Source organism: Esox lucius, chromosome 5, assembly GCF_011004845.1.
Source record: "Esox lucius isolate fEsoLuc1 chromosome 5, fEsoLuc1.pri, whole genome shotgun sequence".
NCBI lineage: Eukaryota > Metazoa > Chordata > Actinopteri > Esociformes > Esocidae > Esox > Esox lucius.
This window is the reverse complement of record NC_047573.1, coordinates 16,114,479-16,127,025: the sequence shown is the minus strand read 5'-3', so window position 1 is coordinate 16,127,025 and position 12,547 is coordinate 16,114,479. Positions and strand designations below refer to the sequence as shown.

Genomic DNA, 12,547 nt, shown 5'->3' with positions numbered 1-12,547 from the left:
CTCATTCTGGCGGATAACTTAGTGTTTAGAGCATTGGTTTAGTAAATGAAAGGTTGTGGTTTTGAAAACATTGTTGTACACGTAACCCTGATATATTTTTTTCCCTGTTAGTCATACTGGATAGTGTCTGCTAAATGACAAGTTACTGAGTAGCAGACCAATTATTTTTCACGTAGGAGAATCAGGTTTTGCATAACTTGTTTTATTCATTTAATGTCATTTGTTCACTCAGTTTCACATGATCTGAAATGTGTTGATATTGGTCTTGACAGTATAAACATGGTTTTTAAAGAGGGTAAATACTTCCCCATGGCACTGCATTATAGAAGTGCTACATAGACATGCAGTACAGCTTATTCAGGAGTGTGGACTGTTATAGAGCACTATATGTTATAGAGCGTTCAGGTAAAGTACTACATCAGACGTGATACCCTATAAAGTGTACTATGGGATCAAGTCGTCTCTTTTCCTGACGGTGCTGCCGGCATCATTCTAAATGTTGCATCTATCTCGAAAAGCATGTTTTCATCATCTAAAAGGTGGATGGGAAGAGTTAATTGATGGTCCACTCATGTTCTGTGGGTGTGGAGCACTTCTGGTTACCTGTTTAATAGTATCTTATTGAGGAGTACGTGTTGTATGAATGGCAATTTATTAAAATGTTAATATTAGATTATAAGATGATATTAAGGGCAATAAGTATTATAGTATCTTTATCAAGGTTTAAAAAAAAAAAAATCAATGAAAGAGAATAAAGTTCACAATGAGAAAACAGAGTTGTTGTAATGGTGAACATGGGGCATCCGTCGTCACAGACAAAGGGTTAACACTGAGTCAATGATTATTTGTGTTTAAGTTTATTTCTTTTCTCTTCAGTAATACAGTGGTGTGGACACATACTGGTAGACACGTTAAAGCTGTCCAGTGGCCAAGCAACAAGGAAGCTTTTTGTCAGATGTGAAATGTTGAAGTTTAAAAAAGCAAGTCACCCCTGGATATTAGATTAAGCTACTGTAGGGGAACCTTACCTCCTATAAATCTGTGAAATGCCTAACAATGACAAGATGTGGTGCGTTCTAGTTTTTGTTGCATGAATTGCTTACAAAACCTGGACCTATGTTTTATGAACAGGGGTTGCAGCAAAAGTCCTATACAAATGGGTGCCACAGCTTAAGTAACAAAGAAAAAAGGTGTTGAACTTCATTTTAAAACAGCATTTGAAGGAAATCACTTCCAATTTCTTGGTCAAAAAAACACGAAAAATGAACAGTAATACTGAACCAAATCTGAATGTTAGCTAGTCTAGGACAAAGTTAGTGTTTTGACATTTCTTCTGCATTTCAGTGTCATCACAAAATCTAAGACAAACTCATTGGCATTGTGGTGGTGAAGCCCTGTTGTTAAAAGGATACCCATAGTCATGTTTACATATTCTATCTACATTTGTACCTTTACAAGAACAGTCCTATTAGTTTAGCTATATTTTACATAGCTATAGCCAAGATCACACAAGTATTGCAGACTGCTAGTTATTTTGCTATATTCACAGTTTTTATGAATACATTTCAGTAAACTGCATGCTTTTCATTTCTGCTTTACAATCATTGTACAGATCCTATCCCAAACCTCTATAGAATAATGGTGGGTTTAATACCAAGTTTATAAAAAGGTTAAACGTTATGTAACATAATAAACATGGATTATCATGTGCTAGTTTCACAGTTAGGATAGTCAAAGATAGCTCTATTTATTATATTTGGATATTCCCAAGTGCTCGTAAGAATGGAATTGTACTCTGCATATGCAGTACTTTTACATCATAGTTGTCCTTGGAAAACTTAATGAATTATAGAAAATAGTTATTTTTTTCAATTACTTGGTTTGCTATACCATTTTAAACAACACTTTTTTTTAAAAAGAACAATGCATGATCAGAATGGCAGCATATTACCTTTGGTGTTAATCCCATTTTATCATAAAGGAATGTCAAATATAAATATACTATAATGTATAAATAAAAACATTCAAAAATAAATAACTAGAAGTGAGGCTCTGAATTTTCCAAAGGTAAAATACAGAACAATTCCATTAAGTACATATTGAAAAGGAAAAAGGTAAGAGATGAAATTTAGACAGATTTTATTGCCATACTTACTGGCTGTGACTAAAATGATGGAAACTTGAGCTTATCATTGAATATGATTTATTAAATTGTTTAATAAAGGTGGTAAAACATTCACTATGCAGTACCATAACATTCCACATCCATATTGTATTGAATTATTGTGGATGCTTTGTGTGGCCTGAGTAACACTGTTTGGTGTGAGCGGACATTGCTAGTAAATGCCCCTTCTGAAAAACCAAGAGCTGTCAGTGTTTTAGACAAACTTTGGGTGAACAATTGGTGAGTCTATGATGCATGCATTTCTGCATCTGAAGATACCTGTGTTAAGACAAAGTGAAGACAAAAAGCTTTTGCTTTGATCTACAGTTTATACCTGTGGTCTAAAATGGCTACAGCTGCAAGCCTTCCCATTGGCCAACCTTGCATAATGTACTTAGCCTGGATGCTGAGGATGACTGTCCAGGAATTAGGAGGCTCTAACCCCTGAGCTAAGGGAGAGTTTGGCCTGAAGGTATTTACATGCTTCAAAAACAAGACAAAGAATTGTCTAAAAGAAGTGTCTAAATCTTGCAGCCAAACACTTTTAGGACCTAATAATTACCTTAATGTAGCTACCAACATATAATGCTGCTACAGTTTTTACTTTATGTAAATACACATGGATGAGTGTGAAACTTTGAATTTGGTCATATATACATAAACCTTCCTCTTTTTAGCCTTAATTTTTGTCAACGCCTGAGTAAAGGCGTTGACATTTGCAATGCACTGTATACGGTCACACTGCAGTTTTGGATTAAGGCAGGGGTAACCAAATTATACCCATGTTGGAATCTACTGGTCTGACAGTTTGTTATTCAATTACAAGACATGCTTAGTGGGTCATCCTCAGCACTGTGGCAAATTATTTTATGAGCAAAGCTTTAAGCTAGCCACTGTAGACCACAGTAACAAAGCTCAGGCCTAAACAAAACTTTGCAAGGATGGCCCCAAGGGTTTCAAACTAAAGGGAGATATTATTTTGTGAATAAATATACCAGTTAAGCGTGAGAAACCTACACCAACACTTGCATTGAATGGCAAAACAAAATGTTTTGCTTGTAAATACATTCTAGGCTGAAGCAAAGTGTGACAGTAATAGTCTATGCTAGTCAAGGTGCACAATATAAGATTTGAAATATTTACATAGAAAATATCAAACTGTGATTTAAAATGGTACATTTGATTTTGTGAGTTTCTGCTGTTTTCTCCCACACTGACAATTATGCATACCTCAACATGTGTTAGCCAGTATCAATATAATATTTACAAATTTGGCATTCAATGTCATCCAATTAAGTTTGTAATCTCCTTTCGTTTTCCAGTAATACAAACAATGTCTCTCACAAATAATACATTGATTGTCAAAATGTGTCTTCAAGTCTAGATGGCAAAACACAACTGTATCAAACTACTTGCATATATTTTATAGATTTCTCGTAAGGCAATGTTGGAATATTTTTCCCCGTAGTATTCATTTAATAAACTTCCTTCATGGATGAATCCATCACGGTCCAAGAAGACATAGATAATGCCAAACAGCACCAACTGGTGTCTGTTTTTGATTTTTTCTGAGCTGAATATTTATTTGCAAGACTGTGACTGTGCTTTTTGTTTGGTAAGTCCTTTGACAAATTGAGGCACTTAAAATCCCACTGTGACTTTTCGGTACCCAGACAAATTTTAGTTCATAACTTGAGCTCTTGCTCTGTCTTTGGTGGCGGTTCAGTGCTTCTGTCGCTTGTTTGTGTTTTAGTATCTAACCAGTTCTTTTGCTATCTGGATGCTGGTGACTAGCTATTTTCGTTCTGTGTATTTTGGAGAACTAGCTAGACACTACAGTCTCTTGTTATGTTGTCTAGGTTTTCTGCTTAGCCAGCTAATGCTAGCAAGTCATCTGCTGTGTTTTTCTTTGTCTTGGTAGCTAGCCAGTCCATAGCCCGTCTGTGCTTCACCAGTGCTCTAGATGAAGGTCCATTGCTGTATTCAAATTTATGTCTGCAACATCCAGGAACTCTGTGTTGAAGATGCTTGGCCCGGAGGGTGGCACAGAGCTGAACCCAGTAGCGGAGCTGGGGGGTGTTAGGTCCAGCCATTCCATCGTCTCCCACGGGGACTCGCTAAACGTCATTCCGACCATCCCTTGCGCCTCGGCGGCTGACGGCATTTTTATGTGGATGGGAGGCGTTGCAGTTTCCATCAAGTCCCTGTTGGGGAGAGCTTTGTCCTGGTGGGGGTGTTGATGAGAGTGGTGCTGGTGGTGATGGTGGTTCGTGCTGGGATAGCCCTCCGCTCCATGACTCCCCTCCTCCCCCTGCCCTGCTTCCTCTGCGGCCAACTTCAGGAGGGCAACCTCACCCCCTCGGCTTAGGGGTCTTCCCAGCAGGGTCTCTAGGTGGCTGTCTGCAATGTGATTGGCTGTGTGGTCATAGTTGAGCTGGGAGGGGGACAGGTGCTCGTAGTGTCGTTGGTGGAACTTTGGGACGGCATGGCCGGCGGTTCCGGGGGACACTGTAATGTGAGGGACAACTTTGGTTACAGAGGACCTCTCCCTCTCTTCTCTGGCGTTAGCTGGCATCTCTTGAAGAGAAGGGGTTGGGGGAGGGGGAGTCACAGCACAGAGTGTGATTTAATACCCATGTAAGAGGGAAGTCTGGAGTTACTCAACTAAGGGCTGATGGATGGTACGTAGACATGCAAACCGACTAGCACCTCATGTAGGGGATTGGAACTAAATTGCTTGCAGTTGGAAAGCCATTACTCATTCGTAAACATGGCAACAACATGCGCTGTCAGTTACAGTGGATGTAACTCCAATGTCGAAAGGCTACATGTACTGTGCATCGCATACACTGAGACTGGCTCTGAGTCAGTTTACCTACCTCCACTCTCTATGAGCACATCCAGAAGCTCATCCATCTGCTGACTTCTGGTCAGTTGCTACAAAAATATGAATGGGATTAACACACATTTTAAAATACATTCTGATCCAAATACAATGTGCCTACAAGTTTGGTAGAATTTCTAGATTGATATGATGTTGATATCTTGCTATGCAATATCCTATAATGTTCTACAAGCCACTAAGGGCAACACCAAGTCAACCATAACACAACCACAACTCTGCCACAACACAACCACAAAAGCAGTCAGCTCAGAAGGAACCAAGTCAAACTCGGTCAAGGGTGCAAACATAGAGTGGGATGGATAGTGCAAAAAAGATTCATTAATGAACAGGTGCAAGGTCAGTGAGAGAGATGGAGACACAGAGAGAAAGAGAGAAAAGTGGGAAAGTGGGAATCGAAGCGACGCCACAGAGGTAACAACTAAACAAAAGTTGTTGGCCAGCCTTGATCAGGAGCAGCGTTTGGTGTATAATTTAGTTTACCTGCTTGACTGCGTCCTCATAGCAAGGGGGCTGTCTAGAGTCAGATGCAGCTGAATCTGAGCTACAGAAGGCAGGGGACGAGACCGGGCCCTTTTGGCCAACGTGCCGGGGAGAAGGCAAAATAGCCATCTATATGAAAAAAAAAAATAGTTGAAAAACGTTGTATTACTGATTTGAAAATGGAGCTAGTTTTTTTTGGTGTTGTGTGGTTGCTTAAATGTAAGGAGACCTTCTCTTTGCATACGGACAAAAGCTAAACGCTTTAAAAAGTATGGGCTGTGGGGTTTTTCTGATACCAAGTTTTCGATAAACTGGGAGAGAACAGTTTAACCTTTCTAAAACGACGGGCTTGTGATGAAGAATACCATGAATCTCATGATGGAAATTTTAGAGAGAAGCAACGAATGAATGGAAAGCAGAAAAATGGTTAAGTGAATGGGATGATGAACACACAGTCATGTGACACATAACCATGTTAAGATCCTACAGACCAATGTTAGACAGAAGGACTGCTCTTACCTTCTGTTGCATGCTGGGGTTTGTGGTTTTAGTGTTGCCCCTGCGGGTGAGAGTGTGGTCGGCTGAGTTGGGGAACACTAAGGGATAGGGGCAGTTCACAGCCTGTCCACCATTCTTCTGCTGAATCTGTGACGAGGGAACACACAACTATCAGGAGCACTGATAGATACAGCTCCGTAAAAAATTAAGAGGCCACTTTTTTATTTTCTTTCCAAAAAAGTCGAAAAGGAAGGTTTTGAGTGAGGAACAGAAGGGTTAAAATTAAGAGACCACAACAAATTGAACACTTCTGTTCCTCACTCAAAACTTTCCTTTGGTGCAGTGGACTCCGGTTTTTTCCGGAGCTAGTTATATATATATATAAAATATAAAGTACATGTAGTAGTTTTATGTATGGCAAAGACTCAAAACAAATGTTCTGCCTAAGGCCTACCTGCATGTTGCGGGGCCTGGTGCTGGCCTGGTTCAAGGGATGGCTACACCCATCTCTTCCCAGCGGCGGTGAGAGTAGGTAGGGGTTGTTGGGGGAGGACGGCTGGGGGCTGCTGGAAGTCTTGGCAATGGGTGAGTCTTGAGGAGAGCACTGGGGGCTGAGGAAGGCAGACATGCCAGAGGGACTTCCAGACGAGGGGACTGAGTCCAGGCATCGTGTTCCACCAGGGCCCCCCATGCTGGGCAGCGAGGCACCAAAGTGGCCGGTCGCCTCCATGCAGCTTCCTGGAGGGCTCTTCAGGTGCCTGGGGGAGGAGAGGGGGCAGCTGGACGAGAGGGACATGGGCTCCTGTTTCACGGTCACCCCGAAGAAGTGCTGCCCCATCACAGAAGGGGACTGCTGCAGGTGCAGGTGGTGGGGCTGGGACGGAGCCGGGATGCTCTCCTGCGTGGTGCCATGGCAACGCTTCCTCTTGTGCAACTGCATCTTTAGCTCCTCCACCTATTGCAGAGAACGGGGGTTTACAGTCGGCAAGTTTCTTGAATTGAAGACAACAACGCTGGGTTGATCCAGTGCGGTTACCCACCTGTCTCTGCTCCTGGTGCAGCTTCCACGTCAGCTCCTCGATCACTTTTTGTTTCTCCACCAACATCTTGTCCTTCTCCGCCTCTAAACCCTCCATACCCCCACCCTCCCCTCCCCGTAGTCCTGCCCCGCTCAGACTCCCTCCCCCCATGCCTTCCTCAGCGCTGAGCTGTGCCGGGGACGGCTGGAGGCCAAACTGTGGAGGAGAGGACATGGGCACGTCACTGAAGCTGTCTGGCAGGGAGCCGCTGAGGGAGAGGTCTGAGGAGGCTGGGGAGATGGGAGGAGTGGAGGAGGTGCTGGGGTAAGGGTAGTACCCCCCCTGGGAGAGAGCACTGGAGGAGGAGGGTGACTGGTAGGAGGACAGGGACCCCGTGGGGGTGACGGGGAAGGTGACTGTGGTGATGTCATTGGAGCCCGAATGACAGGGGCTTGAGGTGGGGTCCTTAAAGGGGCGGAGCCTCTCAATGAGGGCCATCTTGGTCCCAGACACTGGCAAGCCCCGTATACGCAGCTGCTGTCTCAGCTCAGAAACCTGGTAGACAGAGGGAAAGGCACAAAGACCAACAGTGGGGAACAGAGAGAGTGGGACAGACCGAAGAAGGAGAAGTTAGAAATAAAGAGAGTGAGGCAGAAGGAAGACAGAGACAAAAAAAGAAAGACAGGAATGGATAGAGGCGGATTGAAAATACATTAGATGTATGCATTTTCAACGTCTTAAACTTGCTGTATGTTAGTTCTTTTTCTAAACCTTAAGTAAGGAATATTTATGTCAATCTACAGAGAGAAAGCACATACTTTCAGATCATCCAGATTAGCTGGCAGAGGACCAGGTTTGACTGGCGAGACGTTGGTTTGACCAGAGTATGTGGTCTTCACTGGGGACGAGGTCCTACTGTTCACTGTGTTTGTTATACTGGAGCTACACGCCGTTACCTGCTCACTGGATTGTCTACAGAAAGGAGAAAAAGAGCACTTTGTGAGGTCAAACCACAACATTATGGAGGCGGATAGGGTCAGGGTCAGAACCTCTCCCATTCAGGATACTCACTTTTGGGCTTGGGCTGGCTGGTGCAGGGGCTGGTAGCTGAAGCTGGACTGCCGTTGCTGGGAATGAACCTGTGTGTTCGGGGAGTGTTGGGGGTGTGAGTGTGTGTGGGCGTGCTTCTGCTGGCTGAGGATCTGCAGCTGGAGGAAGAGCTGCTGTTGCTGCAGGAGCCTGGCGTAGGCCGAGTCCATGGGAGGGGGCGACTTCTCCGCCTTCTGGTCTGGAGGGATGTACTGGTGATACTTGAGCTTCTTCACCTTGGGTTTCACGTCTTTGGGCTTCTTGTGGCGATTTTTGTCTGACGTCTTGGACTGTAGAATCATTTTGGAAAAATTGGGAACCACAATTTAACAAACCACAGTGTAAGTTGCTGTCCTATCATAAGATGTACCATATTGGCAATGAAGAAGTCTATACTACAGTCAAGTGTCTGTTCTACCTTAACTATAGCAGGGACAGATATATGTGAGGTGGAAGACAGCCCATTAGCTGCAGACAAGCAATCTTCCTGGCTCGGATCCGAGGGGTCCCTGTTCTGGCACCCCTGGAACACAAAGACAAATAGAAATACAGTAAACTACATACACTGTGGGCCAGCCTGAAATGGAACAACATCAAATCAAAGGAAATCTCTATTGAACTTGATATATTTAGGCCTAGACTTAGCTTAAATCAGTGTAAACTAGCATACGGTTGATGGCCGGTGCTTAAGCTAGGAATAATGTCATCACCTCTGTCTACAGTGATTTGTGCAATGCATGCAGTCACTGAGAAGATAAAACAGAAACGTGTTGCCAGCAGCTCTGTTTGAGACAGACAGACTGGCATGGAGCAGTGTGACATGTGCCAAAGAGCAGTCACACACTTTCCAAAGGTCACTAGTGACTAGTGTGCCAAGAGGAGGATCCTGTAGTTCTCTTAGCCACCACAGGAGGGCAGACCTAACCTGACCCCCTGCTTGAAATGACTCAGGACTTACTGGGCTATGCTTTTAAACCATAGGGCAGAGAGCGACGATGGTTCATGGTTTGTGTACTCATGTTAGATCGTTTTTATATTGTAAACGGTACAATAGCCGATCCAGAGAGAGGAGGTGGAGAAGGAGGAGAAACAGGGCAGAAACAGGACGTCTCTGGGCCAACAAGAGGAAGAGGAGGAGGTGAAGGACTATTACCTGTCTAGGGCTAGTGAGGGCTGGTGATGAGGACGAGGAGGGGGTTCTGCCTATGACCTCTGAGGAGGGGCATGCGGAGCCTTGGGACTCGTCACTGTGGGGATGCTCTGGAGACAGACTGTCACTGCTGCTGTCCTCCTCGAACGCGTATGAGTCCTGCTTAGGAAACTTCCCATGGTTCACTGGAGAGGACAGGAGAGGGGGAGGAAGAGAGAAGAGAAAAAAGGGGGGAATGAAGGAGGAAATCGAGAGGAGGGTGGTGAGATAGGTGGGAGTAAGAAGAGAGAAAGGGGGTGATGAGAACTTGACACACTGAGACAGAGGCCCGAGACCTGACACACTGAGACAGAGACCCGAGACCTGACACACTGAGACAGAGGACAGAGCTGACACACTGAGACAGAGGACTGAGAGCTGACACACTGAGACAGAGGAATGAGAACTGACACACTGAGACAGAGGCCCGAGACCTGACACACTGAGACAGAGGAAAGACCTGACACACTGAGACAGAGGAATGAGAGCTGACACACTGAGACAGAGGACAGAGCTGACACTGAGACAGAGGACCGAGGACTGAGAGCAGACACACTGAGACAGAGGCCCGAGACCTGACACACTGAGACAGAGGACAGAGCTGACACACTGAGACAGAGGACCAAGAGCTGACACACTGAGACAGAGGACCGAGAGCTGACACACTGAGACAGAGGGCTGAGAGCTGACACACTGAGACAGAGGACAGAGCTGACACACTGAGACAGAGGACAGAGCTGACACACTGAGACAGAGGCCCGAGACCTGACACACTGAGACAGAGGCCTGAATCCTGACACACTCTGACGAGAGGGCTGAGACCTGACACACTAAGACAGAGGACAGAGAGCTGACACACTGAGAAAGAGGACTGAGACCTGACACACTGTGACAGAGGCCCAAGACCTGACACACTGTGACAGAGGGCCGATACCTGACACACTGAGACAGAGGCCCAAAACCTGACACACTGTGACAGAGGGCTGATACCTGACACACTGAGAAGAGACTGGTGAAACAGTGATAGAGATTTTCTTTAACAGAATATGTGTACAATATGTTCCATACTGACAAGCAGCTGTCTCTGCCTACATGCATCATCTCTGCACAATAGCATTCACACAATGCTCTTCTGTCACTGTTACCAAGCCGAACGGTTACTACTGAATTGGTGCTCTGCATTTGGCAAGGAATTTACATGGCTAACTTCACAGTGCACACAGCCCTGGCCAAAGTGATAATGAACAGAGCCTGATTGGCCGTAGTGATAATGAACACAGCCTGATTGGCTGATGTGATAGTTAACAGAGTCTGGATTGGTTTATCTGGAGCAGCAAGTTAACAAAGGGACAGAGCCAGGAAAGTGGATGAGGGTGGTTGTGAGTGTGTGTGTAACTTGTGTTACGTAGAAGAACATGTGACCTGCCAAAAGCAGACCCTGGTTTTGATCACACCATGCTCTGGTGTCACTTCTAAACACAAGCCCTTTTCCACACAGAGTGACCCGGCCTGGCCACTATTCTCTTTTCTCCTTGCCTCTCCTCTTACCCTTCCTCCCTCTGTTAATATAACAAAATGTTGGACACATGTCTGGGCAGAGCTGTTTGCTTCAGTTTCAGACATTCCCAGAAATGTGATGATCGTGGGTTATGGGTACTGCTGTGTATTTTTGTTATGGATGCATCTCAAACTAATCACATCCTGTGTCCTCTAAGAGTTCATCCCCACAGTATCACCCAGGAAGGACCTCAACTGGATCTGGATGTTTTCAAGTGTCAGACGTCTAATATTTTCGAACTTGATAAACGAAAAGGTCACCAGTGCATTTAAGGGTTTAGGGTTTGTGCGTGTAATGTGGAGGGGAGGTGGTAGACAGCCCAACATCCCTGTCCAATCAGATACTAGATACCTTTGTAGGTGACTCACTGGAGCCATATAAATCACACTGACAAACATCTCTTCAGAGAAGGGTGGATCCAAATACAGCTGCTGTTTGTCTCAATAAAGCATCCTCCCTGTTCGTGGGGAGTTAGAGTAAACCTTGCCGCTGCAGACCCGTGTTGACCTTACGCAATATATTTACCGAGGAGCAGAAGGAAGAAAACAGAACACAGTGCCGTAAGAAAAACATTTCAATATTGCTTTCATTTACATGAAGTCAGTTTAACCGTTATTCCCCCAGGTATGTCGACTGAGAACCTATTCTACTGTTTTAATGACGACCGGGCCAAAGCCTTTCAACTGCAAGACATGACCAAGACTCCAGTGTCCCAGTAGAATGCATGTGCATGAGGTTGATCATTTTGTTTAAAGGGGAAGATCACCCATTTTCAAAAACAGACTTATTTTCACAAAATCCATTATTTTACTAATATTTATTTTTCAATAAAATGACAATTGATTGAAACTATTTGTTCAGTTATGTCTTGCTATTGAATACAATGAATTATGAAATGTTGATATACAACACAAAAATGTACATATAAATGAAATAATTGTAATAAAAAAGAAAATACAATTCATACAATGGAATTGTAATGTAACACTGATTTAAAAGAAACCCAGTGTTGGAGTGAATAAGCATCTTTCAACAAATAAAATGTCCATCATTATCGTATTTTCCAGGACGTTCTACTGCAGGGACATTTTCCAAATTGTATGTTTCAATATGTACTTTTGAGAATGTTGGGTTCATTGCACCTGTCACTTGCATTTTGATGGTTTAGGTAGTCCCTGAACGCAGGTGTAAGAGTTTATATACTGTAACACTGGAAGAGTTGGTATACTGTAACACTGGAAGAGTTGGTATACTGTAGAACTGTAAGAGTTAATATACTGTAACACTGGAAGAGTTGGTATACTGTAGAACTGGAAGAGTTAATATAATGTAACTCTGGAAGAGTTGGTATACTGTAGAACTGGAAGAGTTAATATGCTGTAAGAGTTAATATACTGTAACACTGGAAGAGTTGGTATACTGTAACACTGGAAGAGTTGGTATACTGTAGAACTGTAAGAGTTAATATACTGTAACACTGGAAGAGTTGGTATACTGTAGAACTGTAAGAGTTAATATACTGTAACACTGGAAGAGTTGGTATACTGTAGAACTGGAAGAGTTAATATAATGTAACTCTGGAAGAGTTGGTATACTGTAGAACTGGAAGAGTTAATATGCTGTAAGAGTTAATATACTGTAACAC

The 12,547-nt window shown here is 43.8% G+C and overlaps 1 protein-coding gene across 10 annotated transcripts in view; it reads right to left on the bottom strand.

The window, feature by feature from the left end:
* Window positions 1-841: 841 nt before the first annotated feature.
* Window positions 842-12,547, bottom strand: part of myocd (myocardin) — a 137,258-nt gene continuing 125,552 nt past the window's right edge. For 7 of the 10 annotated variants that reach the window (XM_010891860.4, XM_010891861.4, XM_020046677.2 and 4 more), the window contains 10 exons: window positions 9,309-9,490; window positions 8,574-8,678; window positions 8,138-8,445; window positions 7,885-8,038; window positions 7,088-7,621; window positions 6,502-7,002; window positions 6,069-6,194; window positions 5,550-5,678; window positions 5,044-5,101; window positions 842-4,741 (listed from right to left, as the gene is read on the bottom strand). In XM_010891860.4, the coding sequence (XP_010890162.2) occupies window positions 4,113-4,741; window positions 5,044-5,101; window positions 5,550-5,678; window positions 6,069-6,194; window positions 6,502-7,002; window positions 7,088-7,621; window positions 7,885-8,038; window positions 8,138-8,445; window positions 8,574-8,678; window positions 9,309-9,490 (2,726 nt within the window). In that variant the 3' untranslated portion in view covers window positions 842-4,112. The remainder of the gene's footprint in view (window positions 4,742-5,043; window positions 5,102-5,549; window positions 5,679-6,068; window positions 6,195-6,501; window positions 7,003-7,087; window positions 7,622-7,884; window positions 8,039-8,137; window positions 8,446-8,573; window positions 8,679-9,308; window positions 9,491-12,547) is intronic. The other 3 variants (XM_020046678.2, XM_020046679.2, XM_020046680.2) reach the window with 3 other exon arrangements.